This window comes from Anas acuta, chromosome 1, assembly GCF_963932015.1.
Source record: "Anas acuta chromosome 1, bAnaAcu1.1, whole genome shotgun sequence".
Classification (NCBI taxonomy): domain Eukaryota; kingdom Metazoa; phylum Chordata; class Aves; order Anseriformes; family Anatidae; genus Anas; species Anas acuta.
The window spans coordinates 19,137,755-19,160,998 of NC_088979.1; the positions used below are offsets into that span (position 1 = coordinate 19,137,755).

Genomic DNA, 23,244 nt, shown 5'->3' on the forward strand with positions numbered 1-23,244 from the left:
TTAAACCAATTTAACATTTTAATTAGCAAAAACCTTTAAAGAAAGCTATAAAAGTCGATATTAGGCAATGCAAATTACAGTCCTTGCAATTTTATTCATTAATTATTCTAATTACCTCCATGGCTAATGTTATGTCTAAATATTAATTCCTTTAAAGAAAATGGCTTCAAGCTAGTCATTAAAGCTTCCCCTGAGGGAAGCCCAAGCCATCTTTAATACAGCAGCTAAAAAAAATCTAATGTGTTACAGAAGTCCACTAAACAGAACGCGTATAATTCCTTTCCACGTCAACATGAACTCTTAAAAATTGCCATTCCTTTCCAATAAATATTTTCTGCATATTTCTTACTATTTATTTTGAATATTTTGCACCTATATGCTACTTAGATACTCAAATTCTTGTCATCCATTCTGGTATAAAAGAAGTTTGAAGTCTGTGATGCTGCAGACTTTCAGAGTGGTAAATATCCCACAGTGGTACAATTTGGTTGGTAAAATGATATTGATGCAAATTAGTAGCAATAATTTTTAAAAAGTTAATTGCTTTGGTTAAAACGTGGACAACATATTTTTGTTCTTTAAAAGAATACTAAGCTATACTACTTTATGCAGAAAGAGAAAATTTCATTCTTTCTAACTTTTTATTTTTCTCTTCACTCTTCCTCAAAAACAAAACAAAAACAAAACCAAACCAAAACAAAAAAACAAATCAAAACAGAGAGACTGGAAACTCAAAGCAGGAAGCCACGGTGGCTGGTGATGCTTCTTGAAGTCAAGAAGAAGGCAACTGGAAGAAAGAATTAGAAAATTCTTACCTGGGAAGTGAGACCAGTAGAGTAGGTCAAAATTTTCAGGGGGCCACTTTCATACTCTACACAAAAGCACCAACGTTAAGATCCAGACACTTATTTTCTTACCTTTACTTTAATAGGATTGTGGAACAAATAGATATGAATTGAAAAGAAAAGTCATTTCTGAATGTTACAAATATTTTTCCCAATATAAAAATAACTGCCTTTGGTTTAACTTTGTATTTTCTCTTTAGAAATGCTCTAAATGCTCAGGAAGGCTCAGTAAGAGCTACTGGAAAAGTGTAGTTAAAAAGCTGGTACAGAGTACCTCAGTTGCAACAGCAGTGTAGAACCAGAGGACCTTGCCAAAACCAAACATGACTGCGCTGTTTGGAAAACAGACTGACTTGTGCAAAGAACATTTTATGCAATGTCATACTAGTAGTGCTGAATTACCTCTATTTGTTCTTAAAAATTGTTTCTCATTAAGTGATTACAGCTCGCCACATTTAGCAGAGATAAGCTTAACGTCAGTTCTCCTCAATGTGTGAAATACAAAGAGGCTTAGAAAAGGGATCTAACCAAGGAACAAAGCGTTAAACGTTTGTCAAAATACTATATTTAAAAGAAGTCTCTCCAGTGTTATGGTGAGTAGCTCTAACTAGCACCAGGGTACAAGCTGGCAGCAGCTGTGAACAGCTATTTAGGTCGCAGGCTTAAATAGCTTTGTTCCAGAAGTATGGAGAATATGAAATGACAGCATTAAATGATTTTTTTGGACCTTCGCTTTTTTTTTTTTTAAAGCAAGGTAGAGGGAACAAAGAAAAGAAGAGACTTTAGTGCCCTCTGCTCCTAATGCTAAAGAAAAATACCACCCCTGCCTATGTGCTCTCCAAGCTCCAGTGACTACAGTTCTTCACACGCACAACTAGAGAAAATATCATGCAGCACTGAACTAGGAAGATTCTCTAAGGAGGCAGAAGAAATGAACGGTAAATCAAGCAGTTTAATTTAACAAGCTTAGCTTGCAATACTATTATCTTTGAATAACGATTAATTGCTGTCAGCACATCAGAAAAAAAGCTATTTTAAAATTAGATTTGGGACATTAAGCTCTTAAAAGGTGAATATAAACATTCATATGCTAGAAATGCAGGTCATTTTATATTTTGGAAGCACAATGTCACAACGAAGTGCAGGTCACAGATACTGCGGGCACATTAATATCTTTTAGATTAATTTCAGCCCAGCTTGACATTAAATATTTATCTGAAGCTTTTTGTTACAAAACAGCTTTTAATTAACAAAGAACAGTAATCATAGCTGTTAGCATGATGAGTTGATAGTAAAAGCTGTAATATTATAAACATTTATAGTTTTGTTAAATGCTTTTATAACATTTCTTTTCTATAAATGGGTTACACACATTGAAACAACAAAGCTACAGTCTATACAATCACACTTGCTCTGGCCACCCCATAAAACAAGTAGCCAAATTATCCTGGTAGTCAAAGATAACTTTGGGGGTATTCATTTCAAGAAATTTTATTTGTTGTCGTAAGGCAATCAGAGGTAACCCACCCTTTCGAGGGGATAGGATGGAGCAGGCAGGCAACCCTTCTGGTGTCAGCACAGCTCTGCTTCCTCTCCAGCCTCACACGACCTGATAGCACCCAAACCTCCCGGTACGAGGTGACACCAAGCTAAGTCTGCAGGTGGTTCACAAAAGAAACTTAAAACATTTCTGGATGTCTGTAAGGTTTTTATTTCAGGAGACACAACAGGAGGATGTACGCTTAATTCATATTGACTTTAGATGACTAAGAAAATGGAAATAATTGGAAAATTAGGCTGGTAGGGAAAATGGGAGTGTTGCTTCTTCAAGTCTGGAGGAGGAAAACTTCCATCTCGGACACCTCTAGAGGGTAAGTTCTACTGCAGCACTTCACTTACTGTTGCAATTCACTGATGGCTTCCACTGATGAATTCCTCTTTCCTTCTCTTTGTGCTCACTAAAATGCATCACGTTTTTCCCCTCTACAAGGTAGCAAAGTCATAGTATCAGAGTAGTTGCTAACATGACACAGTATTTAGAAAGAAAGCCCACTACCTTTAATTTTTGCATGCTAAAACTAATAGCATTTATAAATTAAAAAATACAGACTGAAAAGCTATCTTCTTCCAATGATTCGTTCACAATGTAGAGCAGAAACAAGATTCAAGTACCTTACTCCAATTAAGACCAAGTTTAAAGTGAATATAGTGTATTCAAATAGAGCTAACCCATTTGTAAGTGTTTAGAAGTTGAATGCTGCCTTGAATTGAAAAAGTGACTGCACAGAAGTTGCAGTGGTAATGAAATCGGCTAAGCCGCGTGTCCAGCCCCTGGCGGAGTGGACTGCAGGGAAGATGAATTACACAGAAGGCTCACCACGCTTCGGGAAGGGATTGCACTTAATGCCCCGGAATGTGCCTCGCTGAATGCCTGTGTCCAGCAACATTGGCTGGAATCCAAGCAGATCCATTACGTTCCCTTTATACATCAACTTACCACATGCCTCGGTGACACCGCAGATATGCCTTTCCTCCTCCCCTTTATTTTTAACTTGAGTATCTTTAACACAACTGAGATACATACTTCAGGCTATACCATTAAGGAGGATTTTAAACCCAGTTTAGCACTTTGTAAATTATTGTGTTATCTTTCCACCTCTAATCTAACACTGTATTGTAAAAAAACAGGCAAATTGAAGTAATGATATAGTTCACACAGACGCTTACATGAGTTACAGTACTGTACTTTCACACGAAGTTATCTGTGTGTGAACCTTTTTAATGGTCCATAAAAACAATTATGTTGACTCTTTCTGTTTCTGAAAACAGCCTTTCTTGAGGAAGTTCTTTGCAAACTGATAGGGTATAGAGAAGCTCATGATACATTTCATTTATTTTTTTTTCTTTATCCAGTTAAATCCAAATCTAGCTGAGAAATAGTATATGTTTGAAACTATATGCCTATCTTTCACTCTGGACCTACAGGAATCATGTTTTAACACACATAACAATACCATGACAACCTACATAATTTTACTTAAAAATAAAAAAGACAAATCTCCAGAAAGCTTTTTCCTTTTAATAAACTGGTCTGAATACAAGTCTGGTTTTAAGCCTTGAACTTTCTGGACTGGCTGGAAAGAAAGATCACAGTTTCAGCACTTCCCAGAATTTTTTTTTATCGTTGTTCAACTTAAAAAGATCATCCTAGAACATGTAGTAACATGGGTGGTAAGATGCTTACTTGTGTTGTGCTCTGTCTGGAGCATGGATTTGAGCCTAAATATTCCATACCTCAATCTTCAGGTTTTCCTTGTTCTGAAAAATGATCTCTCTTCGTTATCATTCTTTTAGACAGGAGAAATCTTCTGAAGTTGTGTAGATTACAACAACCTCCTTATTTTTCAACAACAACAAAAAAAATAACAAAAACCCAAACCCCAAACAGAACTGCCAGTTCTCCAGCAGCCTTACTGCTACAGGAAAATCAGAAGCTTTTTGTAGGCAAATATCGATATCCAGGATTTCTCAGTATAGTTATTGTTATGATCAAGTGTGGCCTTGTTACTTTTAACACTAGGCTGATAGTGACCCCCCCCCCCTTTTCTTTTCTCCTTCAAACTTACAATCTTCTCAAGTTTCTTCTGTGTGGGAAGTAATCCTTTCCCTCTTTCCATCTGGAGGAACTGAGGGTCACTAGCCCTCAGTTTAAATGAAGAAAGTAAGCCATATGGAAGAAACTTACATGGAAAGGAGACAGCACATAAAATAGATGACCAACAGGAATTCAACAAGTTGAAAGCAGTCATCAGTTTTTGCAGCCATTTTTCTGTTCTTAAAAGCTTGTTTTTGCATGGTGGTGAGTACTGCAACTTGGCACTTCAATAACAGATGTTTCTCACCTTGTGATTTAACAAATGCCACCAAAGAACTCATTAAGACTCTTACTACTCTTCATTCTAGAATCAAAAAGTACATATATATGTATATATTGAACCTACCACTTAGTTTCATCAAGAATATTAACAAAACATTCAATTTTATTAAAGTTGCATTACTGTTCCTAACACTGAGAAAGTAGCTTAACTTCCCTGAAAAAGTTCTAGCCTTTACAGTTGGGAAGTGTCAAGCCTGGAGGTTCAAAACCAATAAAAATAACCACATGATCTTAAATAAAAACCTTACGTTTTTGGGCAGTCCAATCTTAAGGCATGATTTATGATTGCTGAACATTTACGACCACTACATGACCACACCACAAAGCTCAACTTAGTCTCTAGTCAAAGCATAGTTAATAGGTTGGATATGTTATATATTGCTAATATATATATATATATATATATATATATATATATATATATATAAAGAATTTAATTTCTTTGTCAGACATTTCATGAACACTTGTTTTATGTATAATGGAAAGTTAAATTATGCTATTTTATGTACTTATTGCATGCAATAACACAGGATACTTTACTCAGTGCATACATTAGCTCCAAAAATACAGCAGAACAAACTCTGGAGGACACTAGAGCCACTTTCTCTTCTTGCTTCCCTTACTATAAAAGGTATTACATTAAGTAGAAAGACTGCAGTACAAAAACAGAATAAAGGATATTTTTCCTGCAAAGACAGAATAGGCTTTTTTGAGCTGTCTATAACTGAAGTTTGTTGCATTCAGCAAAATATCTGAATACAAAAAAATATTCAACCGAGGTATGGGCACGAGTGCTGCAAGCATGCTATCTTCACATTCTTAAGAAACTATTCATGGACTTTGCTCCTTGCAAAGTACGAGCTCCAGGGCCCACGCCCTATTCACAATCAAAAGCACATCCCTACTATGTCATGACTACCTGAACATAAGCTGATCACTACCAGTAACTCCTCAGCTGTCTATTCAAGGTTTGCTGACAGAGAAGGCACATTTTACAGTTTCTGAAGTACCAGCAGAGCAATCTTTCCTCAACTTTTGCTCAGCTTTTACATTTGCTTTTACTTCAGAGCTAAGGACTTGTGCGGTGACCAAAAACTTGTGGAATCCTCCCAGTTACAGCATCTGGTCTGATAAAGGATATTGCCTCTATCAACTTTATTTTGCCAAACACATTCACAGGGACACTAAATGGCTGGGAGTGTCCCTCAAACATGAAGTGATGGGAAACGTGACTATCTCCAGGCCTGAAGAGGCAAAATAACAGCCCAGGTATGGCCTCAGGATGACAAGAAACATTATGCATGAAGCGTAATGCACTTCAAAGAACTGCAAACAACTTCTGAATCCACTTTTGCTGGCCTAGTAGATCAACTGGATATTTCCAGTGGCTAGAAACAGATGTCCACAACATGAATTTGTAGAGGTGATACACAATCGGGAGCTCTACTGAACTGTACAGAAGGGCCTGCACACCACAACCAGAATTTAAGCCCTACGTTGTCTGACCCGAGAGCCACTCTACCTCACATTACCCTCCACCTTCTAATTCTGTATTCAGAGCTAAGCCCATTGCTTCAGCAACAAAGCAATGAAGGGAGTAGAAGCAAGCTCCTTCCCTCCTGGAAAGTGACAGTGCAGGGCAGTTCGAGGTGTGGAGGCTGCTGGTCCTTGAAGTGCTGCCAGGAGAGCTACCCAACTCACAGGCTGCGTGAAGAAGAGAGGACCCAGGACCCTCTGAACAACTGCATCCTGTAGAGCCTTCTATGAGGAAAGTGTCCTGCAGGGAAAGCTCCCAGACCCCCAGAAAGATCAAGTTAACTAGCAGATAGGGCATGAAGAAGTGAAATAGATGTGCCATCAGGTTGACATCTACATTCTCAGAAATCTCCCCCCAGATGAGTCAACCATGCGATGGCACTTGGTATAAGCACTCTGTGCTGATTGTATCACTATTCTGAAACACTGGAAATGCTACCACTAGGAATGAGTGTACAGTGTGAAGGAAAAGATATCAGTAGTGTAACAGTATATACTGCTCTAAGAGTTTTACAGCAAGGAATCTGACTACATTTCACTACTGCTGACAATACATCTTGAACGCATCACTGTCATTTCAAGAAGTAGTACTGTCCAGGGACCTCTTCATCCCAAACAGTGAAATGAGGTACTGATGATAAACATACAGCAAACAGATGGCATTTTCACAGATGAAACCACATTATTTTTTACAGAAGTGTTCACATAAAGAATCGACTGTATAGTGCTATACAAACTCTGCTCAATTAGCACATAAAAATTTCAGTGCACCGAAATTTTCGTATTTTCCTTTGTATTTTACACTTTTGAGGCTGAAGAGAAGTAAGAACATGAATCTTAGAATTAAACAATGGAACACCATTTGGCAATATGACATTGTCAGTTCTCCAAATTTAACAGCAGCTGGGAAAAAAGTATGTCAGCAATTTCCTACGATGTTTTTTCTGGAAGATTGAGTAGGAACATTCCATACAACAGGCATATTCACAATAACAGAAAACACTGTGTTCTAGGAAAAGCAATTTTATATACGTTACACTGCTTACTGTCCATGATGGTTCTTCAGCTGAGTTGAAAATTAGTTTAAATTAAAGTTTAATTAATTTTAATCCAGAAGCATAAGAGTTGCTTTAGATTTTGCTATTTTTGTTCTTGATGATGAGTCCTTCGTGTAGCTCGCAGCCTAAATGTATTTAGCTAAAGACCTTAGTCTTTAACACTCTTTTAAACAAAGTCGCTGGAGAAAGCTTAAGATAAGCACAAATTTATTTATAGAAGTGCTTAACTACAGCTCTATGTGAAAAAAGGGAACAATTATTTTTCCTCAGAAGGTATTGCAGCAGCAATACACACACATGCATGAACCAAGCAAGCTACACAGAACTCCAGCTCTGTTATAATACAGAAAATTATTTACTTTGACTGGCAAATTAAAATGTTTATTTGAACCACAACATAGAGCATGTTTAGCTCTTGTAAATTAGTCTCAACATATTTTAAGGTTTTGCTGAGAAGCTTTCATATGGGAAGGTCCAGCTATATCCAATTTAAATGAGAAGAGTTTCCAGAGCTTAAAAAATTGTCGCTTAAGTAAGGAAAAAATAGCAGCATGCACTGCCAGATAATTTGGTGTATGGCTAAGAAAATAATTTCAGACCAAGTAAGTCACAGCACAAGAAAAGTATCTGCACATTGTAGGGCTCACCCAGCTGAGCACAAATAGAATAAATCTGCATCTTGTTTAAGAAGCTCTATTTCCATTACTCAGTTGTTTCTCACGTGCTTATAAACCTCCCAGGCCTAACCACAGAATCAGAATATGAAAGATTGCATTTCTTCCACTGAAAACATTATATTAAAACTTGTCCACATTTTTAAAGTAGCTGCTGTAACTGCATTTTTATAAGGTCTTCCTCTAAGTTACATTAGTGACACAGACATTTCATGAAGACAAACCAGATCTTGCACTTGTCTGAAGTACTGAAACAATTGTTTATGTTCTCCGATACATGCAAGTTAGCATCAAAATTTATTTATTTATTAACTGCCCAGGATGTTCTATTGCAGACACAACTCACTGCTAAAAACAGTAAGCTACTCCTAAGTGAAGATGGATCTCGTGAAGAACAGTTATGCATTAAAAACAGAAGTACATCAAATGTGAACAACTAAACAATGTATTAATTTCCCTCATTTGTTCCCTACAAAGAAAATATAGATTTTATAATAATGCTTTACATTAGATAAAAGTATCTGAATTGCTCTGGGAAGCCCAGGTTTTAAACTGATAAATGCTTTGGTATGTCAATGTGCTTTTTTTTCCACTTTGTATTTTATTTTGGAGACTAGTGTTTATTCCGACTGATTCACATCTTCAGCAAAAGCCTGTCCTTTTCGACTTATTCCCAAGTACTACTGTACTCCATACTCCTAAGGCCATCAAGCATCTTCTTCGGTACAAAGGGTTGCCAGATGTTTTACCAACCAGCTTTATTGCATTCCTCAACAAGAACCACACTCTAATAATGCTATCTCCCCAGGCAAATGAGCAAGGGAAAACATTTCCCTCTGTGACAATTTCAGGCTACTGAGACCACTGTTACTTTAAATACAGACACTATGAGGTTATGAAGTAATAGTAAAATGCAGCATCTTAGCATCATTTTGACTCGCATATCCAAGAAAAAAAAAAAAAAGATTACCAGGTAAATCCAGAGCTGCTTCACAAACAAATCCAGAGGGAACTGTTACAGGGGTTGTGCTGCAGCCCTAAGCCACTCTTCTGTCTATTGCAGCATTCAGCTCTGGTGTCTTCTAACCTCCAAAGCTTTGGAAAAGGAGAAGCAACAGTCAAGCAATGTGCTCAGTGCGTAACCCATAAGACTTTTGCACTGAAAAATAAAGTTCATTTTGGCAAATCCCTGAAAGAATATAACACTGTTACCATGTTGTATCATCAGAGCAATATGACAACACAGACCTTTCCTAATTTCTCTTCAACAAAGCTGCACAGCAGCATACACGCAACACAAGTTTCAAAGCCAGGCCTGACTCGGTGGTGAGCAGTCACCATGAGCAGCCTTCAGCTGAACTTCAGGCGGAATCCAGCCTTCCTATTCTGGGCATAGCTGGTAAGTGAGACCAGAAACTTTCAAAATAAAACCCATAAAACTTCAACATTATCATACCCTTACTTCTTTTTCCTTACTCTTGTGTTTGCATAGTGAGTATTTTACGTGCATCTTATACACGTGCATGACACCCTTAGACATTCCTTAGAAACGTAGGCATAAAATGTAACTTTATATTCTAAATATAAGTACATATAAAGCTATATGTGTATAAGTGTATTGTATTTTAATATTGCATTATAATTCATTAATACATTATTAATATGAGTATCTCCAATAATAGGTCTTATTCAAGTAAAAGTCTACTTTTAAAAGAAAGATTCAGAAAAAAATGATTTCTGGAAACACCGATTTCCTTCAGTTCATATCAATTTTTCATTTACGCTAGAGTTAGTCTGCAGTTTTTGGAGGCAGATGAAGGAGTTTTCCTGCTGATTTGGCACAGGAGCAGGGAAGGGTTCAGTGCTGATAAGACAGTATTTATTAGCTACATCTGCTACAACTGCTTTTTATAGACTCCATCACCGCAAGACAGTCACTCTCGAAATTTCTCCTACGCTGAATGGGACTTGAGGAACTAATTTAAATGCTGGCTGGTGTTTAAAGCTGACAAGACTATTCTCTTGTCCTTTGGCCCACAGAGTAGTAACAACGGTCAGAAGCGACAGTAAGGAGACAGAGCCCACTGTACGTGTTCTGAATGAGCATTTCACACCATTTTTGCTGTCATTAATTCTGATGATTTCTTTAGTTGGTGTCTTCGTGGAATATTTTTCAAACTAAATTAAGCCTACTTACGTTAAATAAAGTAACATCCTTCAAAGAACCATAGAAAAAATAAATAAATTAGACATTACAAGGTACCCACACTGAGTGACCTGGAAGCACCCAGTGCAGGAAATAAGCAGATGTACTTAACGGTAACAGCCCTAATGCTACTGTCACAGCTGTCACCAGTGAAATCTGTGAGACTTTCCCCACAGCACAAATTAATGTAGATTCAGAGCTACTTCTTCTGGTTACCTTGTGCTGCAAGATGCTAACCCACTTACTGGGAATAGCCAGATTTAGCCAGCTACTGTGCCTGTAGACAAAAATCTACAAGGAAGTGTAGTACAGAGCTCTTAATCTCATCCTGCAAACATAATAACAGAATCGATACTACTGTTTGGACACATATGATCATTTTTTACAAAAAAAAAAAAAAAAAGGCTACTTATCACTCTGCCTGTTCAAAGTTCTTAGAAACACCATCCTTTCAGATACATCTTCCATCTAAGAAAGGAGATAAAAAAGAAATATTATAACATCTGTTTTGAAACAATCTAGAGTATTTGTGGGAGGAAAGGTAGGTCTAGTATTCCCAATAAATAAATATTGGTTTCCTCCTGGGGTATTTGTTAAAAATCAGATTATTTTGTATAATTATTTCTATTCAGAATAGTATTCTTAACTTGCAGTCAAACTATTTTCTTACTTATTCGTGTTTGTCCACTAGAATAAACAGCCAATGACTTTCAACCTGTAGCATTAACCTTTCATTACACCAAAACCAAAATAATAGCTAAAACCACAACAAAACCATGCCATTTCAAATGTCCACATGTATCAAAGCGCTTAGAGAACGCTAGTTAAATTTTGTTTAATTACTCAAGTCATACAGCCGGAGCAAATCCAAGTAGAAGGTGACAGATCAGATGAAAGATAGTTAAATTTTAACCCCGACCCCTAAGATTACATTTGACATCATGTTGTTTTAGTATCAATGAAGACACCTGTACAAAGAATCTCTGTGCACACAGAGAAGGGAATAAATGTAAATATTTTCAAAGCCAAAAACTTCAGGATATAAATATCTCACATTCAAAAGGCTGAAATGGATACCGTATATTTAAAGTTGTGAAACAAATGTATATCCATAAGCAACATCTAAGTCTATAATTAATTATAACATCATGGCCCTACAGATTCCATACTCCCTATACCACATTCTATTTTGGGCACACAACATGACAATGTCTGTATGTCACTAATGCAGAGAATGATGTTTGTGATATATTTAATATCTCCGTTATTGATTTAGACCGCTTAGTGGATACCTGATACACACAGTATTTCCACAACACAGTGAAATACAGAATTAAACAAGAGGTAGCTAAGGTTACCCTGTTTGGCTGCACAAGAGGAACAGCTCGGAAAGACTGAAGGATCTTTCAGGGAAGGAAAAAAAAAAAAAAAAAGATTAGAGAAGGCTGAGCTGTTAATCCAATTCTAAAAAGCTCTTCCTGTGGATGAGATTCATAGATTTATTGATGCTTAATTATTGCAGGAATGGTGTTTCAAAATGAGTTTTTGAACACATCATTGTCATAATATTTGGGACTATTAACTCTAATTTACTCCTGGATGAACTAGGAAGCAACACTGTTACTAAGGTATTTATTTTTGTGCACAGACTCAACCCAAGTACTTCCGTTTACTTCTAGATGCAATGGCAAGAAAACAAAAACAACAAAAAAAGAGAGTATATTGACATGACACAGCAGAGTTAGAAGGCGAATGCGTGAATTGTGTTAAAATGTCCTATGTAGTCACTGACTATCGATACCCCAGGAATGAAATGACAAATTGACTTCCCATTTCCTTCCAAAACCAGCAAGTGTTCATTGTGTTTACCTATGATGTTTAACTGCCTTGTCATGATCATCATGCTTTGTCATATTTATTGAGATAGTAAGTATAATAGGAAATATACATCAAAGTAAAATAGGAAGCTTGTAGAAGGATGCTACCAATGCTGACAAGAACACTGCCTGCACTCACTACTCACCAAGAAAAAGCCTTCCCAGCACTGAGCACCGCTGTCAAGAAACGTGAGAGCTTTGAAAGACCTTGAATCAAACCAGCAGCAGCAGGAAAACCCAAGCCCAGCATGGTGTGGGACGGACAAGGTAAAGCAGGAAAAAAAAAAAAAAAGTAATGAAAAAAGCATAAGCCTTACTTAAAGCGGCTCCAGCCCACAACAGTAATTGTGATTTTAATGGTTTTTATATGGCCTTGTTTCACCAGGCAGATTTTAAGCATCAGCCATACAGCCGTGTGGTCAGGTCTGTACGAGGCTTCTCCGAGGCCTGCAAGCTCTCAGCGTGCCTGATGTGGATTAAAAACACTTGCATTACATTTCAAAAGCCTGTTAAAGCGTTCACTGTGGATTTGTATTTTATACATGCTTAATTATTCTTTTGTGAGCATCCTCATAATCTATTAGATGTGATGTTACATTTGCATTCCCAATTAATTTCATAGAATCACAGAATATCCGAGCTGGAAGGGACCCACAGGGATCATCGAGTCCAGCTCCTGGGTCCCCCAAAGGACCACCCAAAAATCAGACCGTGTGTCTGACAGCGTTGTCCAAACACTTCTTGAACTCTAACAGAATAAAGACTCAAAGGAAAATGCTTTGAAATTATTACTTAAAACACAAAAATTATTCTAGGATTTTTGATCAAAGAAAAGCTGGCTTTTTTTTTTTTATTTTTTTTTATGACAGAGTAAGCACAAGAATCTTCTTGTCTATTTTTCAGATTAGGCTGTACATATTCTTACCAGATTTATTTTAGAACCAGATTCCTCCGGGCAATTCCATACATCACTACAAATCCTTATGCAATTTTATCCAGACTTCTATATTTATCGAGACACCTCATCTTAGCAGCAATGTTCTTCCTTAGCATGAACCAGGCTTTTAGAACAGATTGCACAGGAACCCCCACAAAAATTCCCACTCTAACGAGATTTGCCAACCAGTCTCAGTTTAATGCACCTACATGTGAAGTATAGATTAAACAATGGTTCGTAGAAAAAAATATATATTTTTTAGTATTTGGTGACTGAATTCAAATGCCACACACGTACATCCTGTCTGCCAATAGTGAAAACCTTCTACATGCAGTTAATATGCATTCTACCTTCCTAGATATAATCTATATTATATAAATAATATAAAAATATAAATAAAAGGGAGGAAGTGTGAGCTAAAAGTTTGTAAGCGTAGCATAAGTCATGAAGTGATCCAGGATACACGGGATATGCAAAAATATCAGAATCCCAGAGCTATTCAAATCTTCCTTCCACTGCTCTAAAGAAATTGCTTCAAACAATTTAAACAAAAAGCTGCTTTTGACATGCATGCAACTGACGTCATTTGTTTTGGTAGCACATAATGAGGGGCAGTGACACCAAGAATGTAATACCAAACTCATGCCTGCGCCAGAAGTTACCAATCAAGTGAAAATAAGCTAAAAAGGTAACATATGCATAGCTGACATTAGTTTGTGAATCATCTATTGATCAGGATTGAAATTTTTACCCAGATGAAAACCATGCACAATGTACTAGAACCTGTCTGAAACAAATCCATCCCAGCACTCAATGTGTGACCAACAGTCTGCTCTCTGAACTATTAAAACCATCTTTATCAGATTCCATGTCTGGAAGCCCAAAGGCTTCTCCTACAACCCTGATAAACTTTTGAGTTACATTCAATTGCAGCAGTCTCCCTAGATTATCTTATGAACTAGCACTCTGAGCTCTCTATCAGCCAGGATTTGTGAAGACGTCCTCCAGAGGATTATTTTGCCTTTACCGTTGTGCCAGATCCCTGAACAAAAACTGGTGTTCAGGGTATCCTTTACAATATTTTGCATTATTCATTCAAACAGCGTTGGGCAATAGCTCCAAAATACATTTTAGTGGTGGTTACATACATAGCCCTAGAAAATGAACTAAAGCTCCAATGTTAATCAGAAAAAGTATTTTACTCACAGCTGTTTGGAGTAACGGTTTTCATGAAATGATCACACAGTCACCACTCCTGTTTGTGCCTATCTTTGGCTCTGTTAAGAATCACTAACATTAGAAAACTGGAAAAGGGTGAAACACTCCACACAGTTTAACACAGTCCAAAAAGAGATTCCTTGGACTTCTTCCCCACCCTTCCACTTTCAAACACAAAAAGGGTATTTTCTCCTTCAAAAAACAAACAAACAAACCACATTTTAAAATAAAATAAATATTTAATTAATATCAGACACTAAAAAAGCACAAGTGGTTTGTTATCCATTGTGAAAGACTAGGATTATCTTAACTGAAAATGTTAAGATCAAATGCACGATCAAATACAATTTATGCATTTAAGACCTCTAGAACAGGAACTGAGTTTCTTCTTATCTGGAAGAATCAGAGCACATTGCTGATATGACACAAAAAAAAAAAAAAAAAAGGGGAAGATGAAGAGAACTAGGCTATAATGATGTAACAGAGACCAGAAGCAAGAACTGGCATTAAGTTCAAAGAATGGTTGAGGTTGGAAGGGACCTCTGGAGGTCAAGTTGTGTTTTCCACTTAGGGCAGGGAAGCTGGATCAAAAATGTAACTGTCAAGTAATGCTCCCCTGGTCCTTGGAAAAGAATGCTGCAACAATATCACCTTTATCAGTACCAAACAGACAGGACTTCCACATGTTGTTATTATATATATACACACCAGTAACAACTTTACTCAGTCTCAGTCAGAAAGAGTGACTCAGACTCAGCACAAAATGCAACACTCTACAGCGGGTGGATCAAGATCAAATTGTATTCTTCTTTCCGAAACCGGTGACTAAACACATTGGTAAAAAAACTCAGCAGGGGTAGGAGACGCTGCCTGTGGCAGCTTGGTGCTTCTCAGAGCTCTCTTATCATCTGCAACAAGTGTGTGCATGAGGTCGAAGCTACAGTCCCTTGGCAAGTTCCCAGGCTTGATGGTACAGTTTCCTGATGTGTGCTATCCCAAATCCACTTGCATGCCCTGTGGCAATCCTGTACTTGATTCTTGACCCTGATAAGGACAACCTGAGCGACTGCAAACTGACTTGCAATGAACAGTGTGTTTTAAGCAAAGGATTCCAGCAGCTGTAGGACGTGTAATGCCACCTTACTATTGGAAATTGCAAGATTTGGGACGACATTGCAAGTCTGATCAGGGTTCCCAATTACTCATCGTTCTGGAATTACTGAAAACCAACTTATGACGTATCACCGCAGTGCACAGTGTAGTGTGTACATTTCTGACCCAGGCATGCTGTTTAGAAGAAACACGTTCGGTGAACTTCAGTATAATCACCATTTTCAGTCACACTGGCAGAATGAAGACACCCTTCATTTGGAAAAGCTGATCTAGATTATCCCAGCACCGGCCGTATCTGTTCTAGGACACGCAATGGAGCTTCACTGGTACATAACAAGGATAGATAGAACTAGAGCCTGGTATCTATAAAAACTGGGGGGAGGAGGGAGGAAGAGATTATGTTAATTTTGCTCTAAAATTTTTGTACAGTAGTGATTTACTCTCATTTATAAGGACTTATTCCAATACATTCCCTGTACCTTTCTAAATAACAGATCAACGAACATTGAGAATGAAAATAACTACATGAATCACACATAAAGCTGAAAAACTTCTAAGTAATTTGATGGAAACTAGTTTGATTGACACTAAAGGAAAACCTAAATAGCTACCAATTTCAATTACATAAACTGAACAAATTATTTAGTTTTTACAGTGAAGACTGACTGCAATAAAGCTATTAACGGTTGTTACATCTCACTGTCAGGACAAGAACACAAACTCAATCGGTGGCTCAAATTATGCTGAAATAGTGCCACTTTGTCAACTTCACTCTGTCAGGCATCTTAAATAATTACCACCCATTTTGCAGTGATTTATTCTTATGATTCAACAGTAAAGACTGTATTACTAAGAGAAACAGGGAAGCATCATAGCTTAAAGGACTCAGCAGTCTCAAGAGCAAATGCTACGCCTGGTACTTGAGAGGGAAATACAAACACTTCCACTGCATATACTTTTATTACCACAGTGCTCATGAAAATTGTGCTGCTTAATTTCAAATACTTGCCTTAATCAATAAAATTTCCAGTACTTATCCTGCACACAATTCCCCTACATAACCTACAGCAACATTAACAGTACATAATTGTCTGCAAGCCTAATCTCAAGCAAAGCTTGAGATCTCAAGCCAAGCTGCTTGAGATCCACTACAGTGAAAAGGGATAATATAAAGTCAGGTCATCCACTGGTAGAATGTGAAATGTATCTCAATTTAAGCAAAATATATTACCAGAAACAAAGAGTGCTCTAAGACATAAAAATAAAGGTGACACATGTTTCAACACTTTGTGGTGCTTTTGATTGTTTCTTATTTCTGTCTGTAAGAAGCCACCGGTAGCATCCAAACCGCTTAAAAGAAATGCAGCATGCTGCTTTGGTTCTATTAACCTGTCCTCACAGATTTTACAGGCCACTTCTGCTTTCAATTTACTGCCCTTAGCGCCATGCGCTGCATGGCCAGTTCTGAAGTACTTTTTGAAGTGTCACTACATTAATTGCAGCAACACAGAGCTCAAGATGTACGGAGAATTTCTGTCTGCAGCTACGATGGGATGTCCAACACCCTTTTATCAGGAAACAAAAAAGTTTAAATTGAATAAACTCCTTAACATTTGCAGTGTCCGGCAGCTTATTGTCACCAATAATGAATCGATTCAAGAAGCTGTAGATTTTCAGTGCCCCCACAGAGTTATAAAGTGTACTTGTAGGACTGTCCATGCATTAGCTGGAAGCTAGTCCAAGAAAACATGAGCACCAAAGCTATATCCCTTCAACCCAGCAGTCTTTAAAAGCAATTACTTCCTGCATTAACACATTTTATATATACCCACATACAGTGTGCTTATGCAAGAGTCCCATACATATAGGTAATAGGCCTCAAGGACAGGATTTTTTTTTAAACATAACGCAATGCTGCTGAAAAATGTCATAGTTAATATAAATATAAATAAATATAACATCTTATTCTGCTGGCTGTTTACAGCAGATGATACATTTCCAGTAGGAATTCTAGTGCAATAATGTTTGCCTTTCTTGATGGGAGCACATACAGAAAACCAAAGTTTTAAGATGCGCTGTCCAAGAAGTCAGGACTGACACTTAACCTATTTCAGAAGCATTCTTATTTAAAAAGTGGAGTTTCCTCCAGTGCGACACCTAAGACTGCAGTATCAAAAATAATAAAAAAACACACTCCTTGTTCTTGATTTGAGAATAAATAAGATCGCTATTTACCTGCCTGCAGTTCAACCTGTTCAATATTTGCTAAGAGATAGGATCTCAAAGCATACAAACCATGGAATTCTTCCAAAATTTCCTAGGTAGAAGCAGCTGAATGGCAATGCAATCATACACTGACCTCCTAACCCCATCCCATGCTAACCTGCTGGCCCAGATCGCTTCGAGGGCTTCCCGTCTTGGAAGCCTCACTAACTTTGATCGACAGCCATCTGAAGGAAGAATGGGAAAAAGTTCACTCCACAAAATGAGTAACAGTGGGAAGCGTGACTGTGTTTTGGAACTTGTGGTGATTGTTTTGTAAATAACGAGCATCTGTTCTTGACCTTCTGTGCGAGTACTGATGCTCCAAGGCATCGTGATGTTCATCGCCCAGATTCTGAACGTACCCACTGGTATCACCCCAACTGCTGTGTGCATTTCAGCTGGAAAACAGAAGTGGTATTTTGGGGAAACGTCCTTTGTTAAGGGGGTGTCGTGGTTTAACCCGGCCGGCAGCTAAACACCACGCAGCCGTTCGCTCACCCTCCCCCCTCCCTCTCTGGGACGGGGGAGAGAAATGGAAAGTGAAGCCCGTGAGTTGAGATAAAGACAGTTTAATGAGACAGGAAAAAATAATAATAACAATAATAACAATAATAACAATAATAACAATAATAACAATAATAACAATAATAACAATAATAACAATAATAACAATAATAACAATAATAACAATATGGTGATAATAGGGAAATAATAATAATATGTACAAACAAGTGATGCACAATGCAATTGCTCACCACTCGCTGACCGATGCCCAGCCTAACCCCGAGCAGTCCGGCCCCCCTCTCCCAGCTAGCCACCCCTATATATTGTTTAGCATGACCCCAGATGGTATGGAATACCCCTTTGGCTAGTTTGGGTCACCTGTCCTGGGTCTGTCCCCTCCCAGCTCTTACTGCACCCCCAGCCTGTCCGTTGGCAGGACAGAGCAAAAGGCTGAGATGTCCTTGGCTTAGTATAAGCACTGCTCTGCAACAATTAAAGCATCGGGGTGTTATCAGCACTCTTCTCATCCTAAGCCAAAACACAGCATTCTACCAGCTACTAGGAAGAAAATTAACTCTGTTCTAACTGAAACCAGGACAGGGGGGGAGCGTGCTAATGCCTCAGAGCACCTGAAGCTCAGGTTGGGCATCGCAGACCCGAAGCCAAGCCCTGGAAGCTGCCACCAGACGGGCAGCTCCACACGGGCCACATCCCCACGACCCCCACGACCACCACACGAACCCCTCGGGGCTGTCAGCCCCCCCTGCTTGCTTCCACCGCAGAAAACACCCAAATTATTGAGACCCACGCGAAGCAGGAGCACCTCTGCCCAAACACAGCTGCCGGGGGGCCCCTCCTGACCCCTCCACGGCAGCGGCTCCCCCAGCCCCGCCGGCGCTCGGCTCCCGCAGGCCGCTCCCCACACACCCCCCCCGGCCTCCCCTCGTCCCCCGGGGCGAGCGGCGAGGGCTGCCCGCGGCGGGGCTGCCGGCGCCTTACCTGAGCCAGGACGGTGAGGAAGGCGCCCGCCCCCGGCCGCCCCCGCCAGCCGCCGTAACACGCCACCACGGAGCCTCCCCCGAGCAGGACGGCGGCGGTGGCGGCCCCTCTCCAGCCGGCCGGGCGCCGCTGGCTCCGGGCGGGCCGCAGCCCGGCGAGGCGCCCCCGGAGCGGAGCGCGGGCGGCCGCCGCCAGCGCCGCTCTCCACGCCGCCATCTTCCAGCCGGCCGCCGACATGGACGCGGCCGCTCCGCCGCCGCGGGGGCGCATGCGCGGCGGCCGGGCTGAGGCCGAGGGATGGAGGGGGAAGGCTCCGGGCACCCCCCCGGCGCAGCGAGCCCGGCTGGGGGGTGGTGGAGGGGAAACGTGGAGTCACAGGGCCGTTATGGTTGGGAAAGACCTCCAAGGTCATCTGCTCCAACCATCCCCTAACACCACTGTCACCCACTGAGCCATGTCCCCAAGCACCACGTCCAACCTCTCCTTGAACACCCCCAGGGACGGTGACTCCACCACCTCCCTGGGCAACCCGTCCCAGTGCCTGACTGCTCTTGCTGAGCAGAAATGTCTCCTCATTGCCAACCTGAACCTCCCCTGGTGCAACTTGAGGTCATTCCCTCTGGTCCTGTCACTGGTTACCTGTGAGCTGATTCAAAGATCGAAGCCGAAATTCCTTTAAGTGGTATATTCTTTATTGCAGCGCTGGATGCACGGGGGATCTCTCCACCTATCGTGCATACCCAAAGCGGAAAGAAGTCTTGAATTTATACAATCAATCTATCGATATTCTACAAGCACCTATACATATGCATTACCTATCCCCGCCTTCCCTCGCTTCTCATGCTAATTAGCCTTTTGGCACCTTGCGCCTGCGTAGAGCCTCCCAAGAATTGTGGGCAGGGGTCTTTGGGACGTGGGCAGGGGTCTCTGGGAGGAAGACCCCGAGTCCTCCTCACAGTGTACTTTTCACCTTTGGTCAGGAATCTGCTGAATTGGCACGTTTCTTAATTGCGAGAGCTGGTTGTTGCCAATTCTTCCGTTTGTTGTATCTTTATAATCAATTCCAATGTCCAGTTTTGAGATTTATAGTCCTTACATTTGTTTCTCTGTCCGTCTGCCGCTTCCTTATCATGGGTTCCAGTGTCTTGTTTCGAGATATACAGTCCATGTCTGGGGATTGTCCTTGCCTCCCCAATGCCTCCCCAATACCTCCTTAATCAGAGCAGAGGCCGACCCCCAGCTCCCCACAGCTTCCTTTCAGGCAGTTGCAGAGAGCAATGAGGCCTCCCCTGAGCCTCCTCTTCCCCAGACCAAACCCCCCCAGCTCCCCCAGCCGCTCCTCACAGGCCTTGTGCTCCAGGCCCTTCACCAGCTCCGTAGCCCTGCTCTGGACACGCTCCAGGGCCTCGATGTCCTTCTTGTGCTGAGGGGCCCAAAGCTGCCCCTTCCCTTCCCTTCCCCGCCCTGCCCTCGGGGTCCCGGGGGAGCTTTGCGGGGGTGTCGGGGAGGCGGGGCGGGGCGGTTTTTGGGGGGGGGTGTTGTTGGCGTTGGGGCCTGAAACCGCCTCCTGTCCCCCCCCAGACGTGCCCGCTGCTGCTCCGCGTCTTCACCACCAACAACGGGCGGCACCACCGCATGGACGAGTTCTCCCGCGGCAATGTGCCCTCCAGCGAGCTGCAGATCTACACCTGGTGAGTGCTGAGTGGTGGCCGGGTCTCGGCACAGGCTGCCGTGTTGGTATTTCTTCGGGGTTCTCTTCTGTTTTAATTAATTTCACCCTAACAGCCTTGTTTTGCACTAGCATCAGTTGTTACAGAGGGCTAGAGCTGCTCCATGAACTCTTATTGCCTTAATTTGGAGCCTTTTGAGGCTTCGAATTAAACAAACAAAATTAAACAAAACGATTTGGAGCCTCTTGAGGCTCCGAATTAAAGCGGAGCATTTCTTTTCGCATGGCCAGGTAGCAGTGCTGTAACAGCCGCTTCTTATTGCTTTCAGACACACTTCAGAACACCCCTGCGGTCTTTGTTGATGACACTTCAGTTTTCGCTCATAGCATTTCAAACTGTTCTGAAAGCGAACTATTAGAATCGCTCTGAAAGTGAATTATGCTACTTCTTAAACCTTGTTTTTCCGTAAAGGTTGCTGCTAGAGTTCTGACTTTCTTATCATTGTACAGTTGAATAAATCCATTTTTTTCGTGGCTAACAAAGCACACGCTACTAACTTACTGCTTAATGGGGTTTATGGACTCAGCCCAGGCTATTGATGATGTCTGAGCTGATTGCCATCTGCAGGAGTCAGAACGGGCATTGTCTGTCAACAGCCTGCTCCTTGGTTGCATAAAGCTTGGAGGAGTGTGATTAGTGCTGCTTTGGTTGTGATGATTGGGTCCTTTTGTTCTTGGGGTTCTAACTTCTGTTTTGGTTGAAGGGTGGGGAGAAGGAAGGGTGCTGTGGTGCTGTGTGTTAGGGCAGGAATGGAGAACCAGCTTAGATGAGAAGACGCACTGTTTGTTGTGGAAGTGCATTAATGCATTTAAAAAAAAGTCACTGTTTAAATTGTAACTTGTCTGAGAGACCTGGAGAAGCAGATATTGAAGCGCACATAGAGGTGAAGATGTTTGTGTCGTACCACCGTAAGTTAAAAGATAAACTCTGTCTGGACCCACATCTGCTGAACCTTTGTCCACATCCTTAATGCGCGGGAGCGTGCTGCCTCCAGTGCCCCGTAGCTGGTGGATTCTGCTGGGTGCTGTCCCTGACCAGAGCGATTTCTTCTTGCTTGATTGCCAGATGGAAAATACGTTGTCGGGAATGCACGTAGTTGTGGAGTAGGTGGCTCCCTGTGTAACTTGAGCATGTAAAACTCTTCAGATATCAGCAGAAAGCATGCAAAGGCCAGGAGATGTTTGTTTAAATAATGACAATATATTGGTTCCATCTTAAGTGGGTTTTGGAAAGCTGCTTCTGTTGTTGTTGCTTTGAGAACATTAACCACTTGGGTTTGTTTGTTTAACCCAGGATGGATGCAACCCTGAAGGAGCTGACCAGCTTAGTGAAGGAGGTCTACCCGGAGGCACGGAAGAAGGGCACGCACTTCAATTTTGCAATTGTTTTTACAGATCTCAAGCGGCCTGGATATAGGTAAACGGCGTTTCTTCTCCAGACTCATAGAAGACCGGGAGCGCCAGAGCAATTAATTATTTTTCGTTAACAAAGTCCGGTGCCCACAAACCAAATTTCCAAAGTTCTTGATAACAGACTATGTGATCACCACTGCAAACTCTAAATTTTGCATTGGTGGCTGTTGTAGTTTGTGTTCCCAAAACAATGAGCTTATTTGCTTGAGGACTTTGATTGCATTATTGGCAGTCAGAATATGGACATAACTGTGTGAGATGAGGCTTTGTTTCTGGCGATAATGGAACACGTATCTCAGAGTATGTGAGTTTTAGGAGTGATCTTGTTACAGGTGTCTACCTGTATCGTACATCCAGAGAGATGGGGCTGTGACTAACCCGCCTTTATCTCCTGCCTGCAGGGTGAAGGAGATCGGCAGCACCATGTCGGGCAGGAAGGGCACAGATGACTCCATGACGTTGCAGTCTCAGAAATTCCAGATCGGAGACTACTTGGACATAGCAATTACCCCTCCCAACCGCGCACCACCTCCGTCGAGCCGCATGAGACCATACTAAGCTGTTGCTTCTTTGTACGATTTCCTTTTGTGCTTATTCCTACTTGCTGTTCTAAAGCAGGCCTTTTTTTTTTTATTGCTGTTGTTGCTAAGCAAGAACACTTGAAGGCAAAGCATCAGGAGTAAAAGTTAAATTTTAAACCTTAACTTTTAGTTTGCTTAGAAGTAATGCTTATTCTTTAGAGGTGCCATCACTCTTTCCCTGACTGTTAGTTTGCAAAGTAAGTTGGTGTGTCCAGAGTTTCAAGATCTCCATAAAATGCGACCAGGAAGATTGCAGGTGTTCTGTAGTTCTGTCTTGTATGGAATAAAGATCGATGTTATTAATCTTTTGAATTGGAGAGTGATTTTTTATTTAAGTGGGTCTCTGCAGAGC

The 23,244-nt window shown here is 40.7% G+C and overlaps 2 protein-coding genes across 8 annotated transcripts in view; one reads left to right on the plus strand and one right to left on the minus strand.

Annotated features, from left to right (window-relative positions):
- Nucleotides 1-23,244, minus strand: part of ZDHHC20 (zinc finger DHHC-type palmitoyltransferase 20) — a 319,226-nt gene that overhangs the window by 70,945 nt on the left and 225,037 nt on the right. The window contains exons 1-3 of one of the 7 annotated variants that reach the window (XR_011092853.1): nt 19,170-19,309; nt 10,666-10,724; nt 9,021-9,145 (exon numbers count right to left, since the gene is read on the minus strand). The exons of 4 other annotated variants lie outside the window; for them this stretch is intronic. The gene's annotated coding sequence lies outside the window, so the exon portion shown is untranslated. Of the gene's footprint in view, nt 1-9,020; nt 9,146-10,665; nt 10,725-19,169; nt 20,637-23,244 lie in introns of those variants that run through there. 2 more of the 7 variants (XR_011092850.1, XR_011092837.1) reach the window with 2 other exon arrangements.
- Nucleotides 20,704-23,204, plus strand: LOC137850912 (histone deacetylase complex subunit SAP18-like). The gene is made up of 3 exons (XM_068671443.1): nt 20,704-20,860; nt 22,193-22,315; nt 22,713-23,204. Exons 1-3 carry the CDS (start codon nt 20,805-20,807, stop codon nt 22,867-22,869), a joined length of 336 nt encoding a protein of 111 aa, XP_068527544.1. The 5' UTR covers nt 20,704-20,804; the 3' UTR covers nt 22,870-23,204.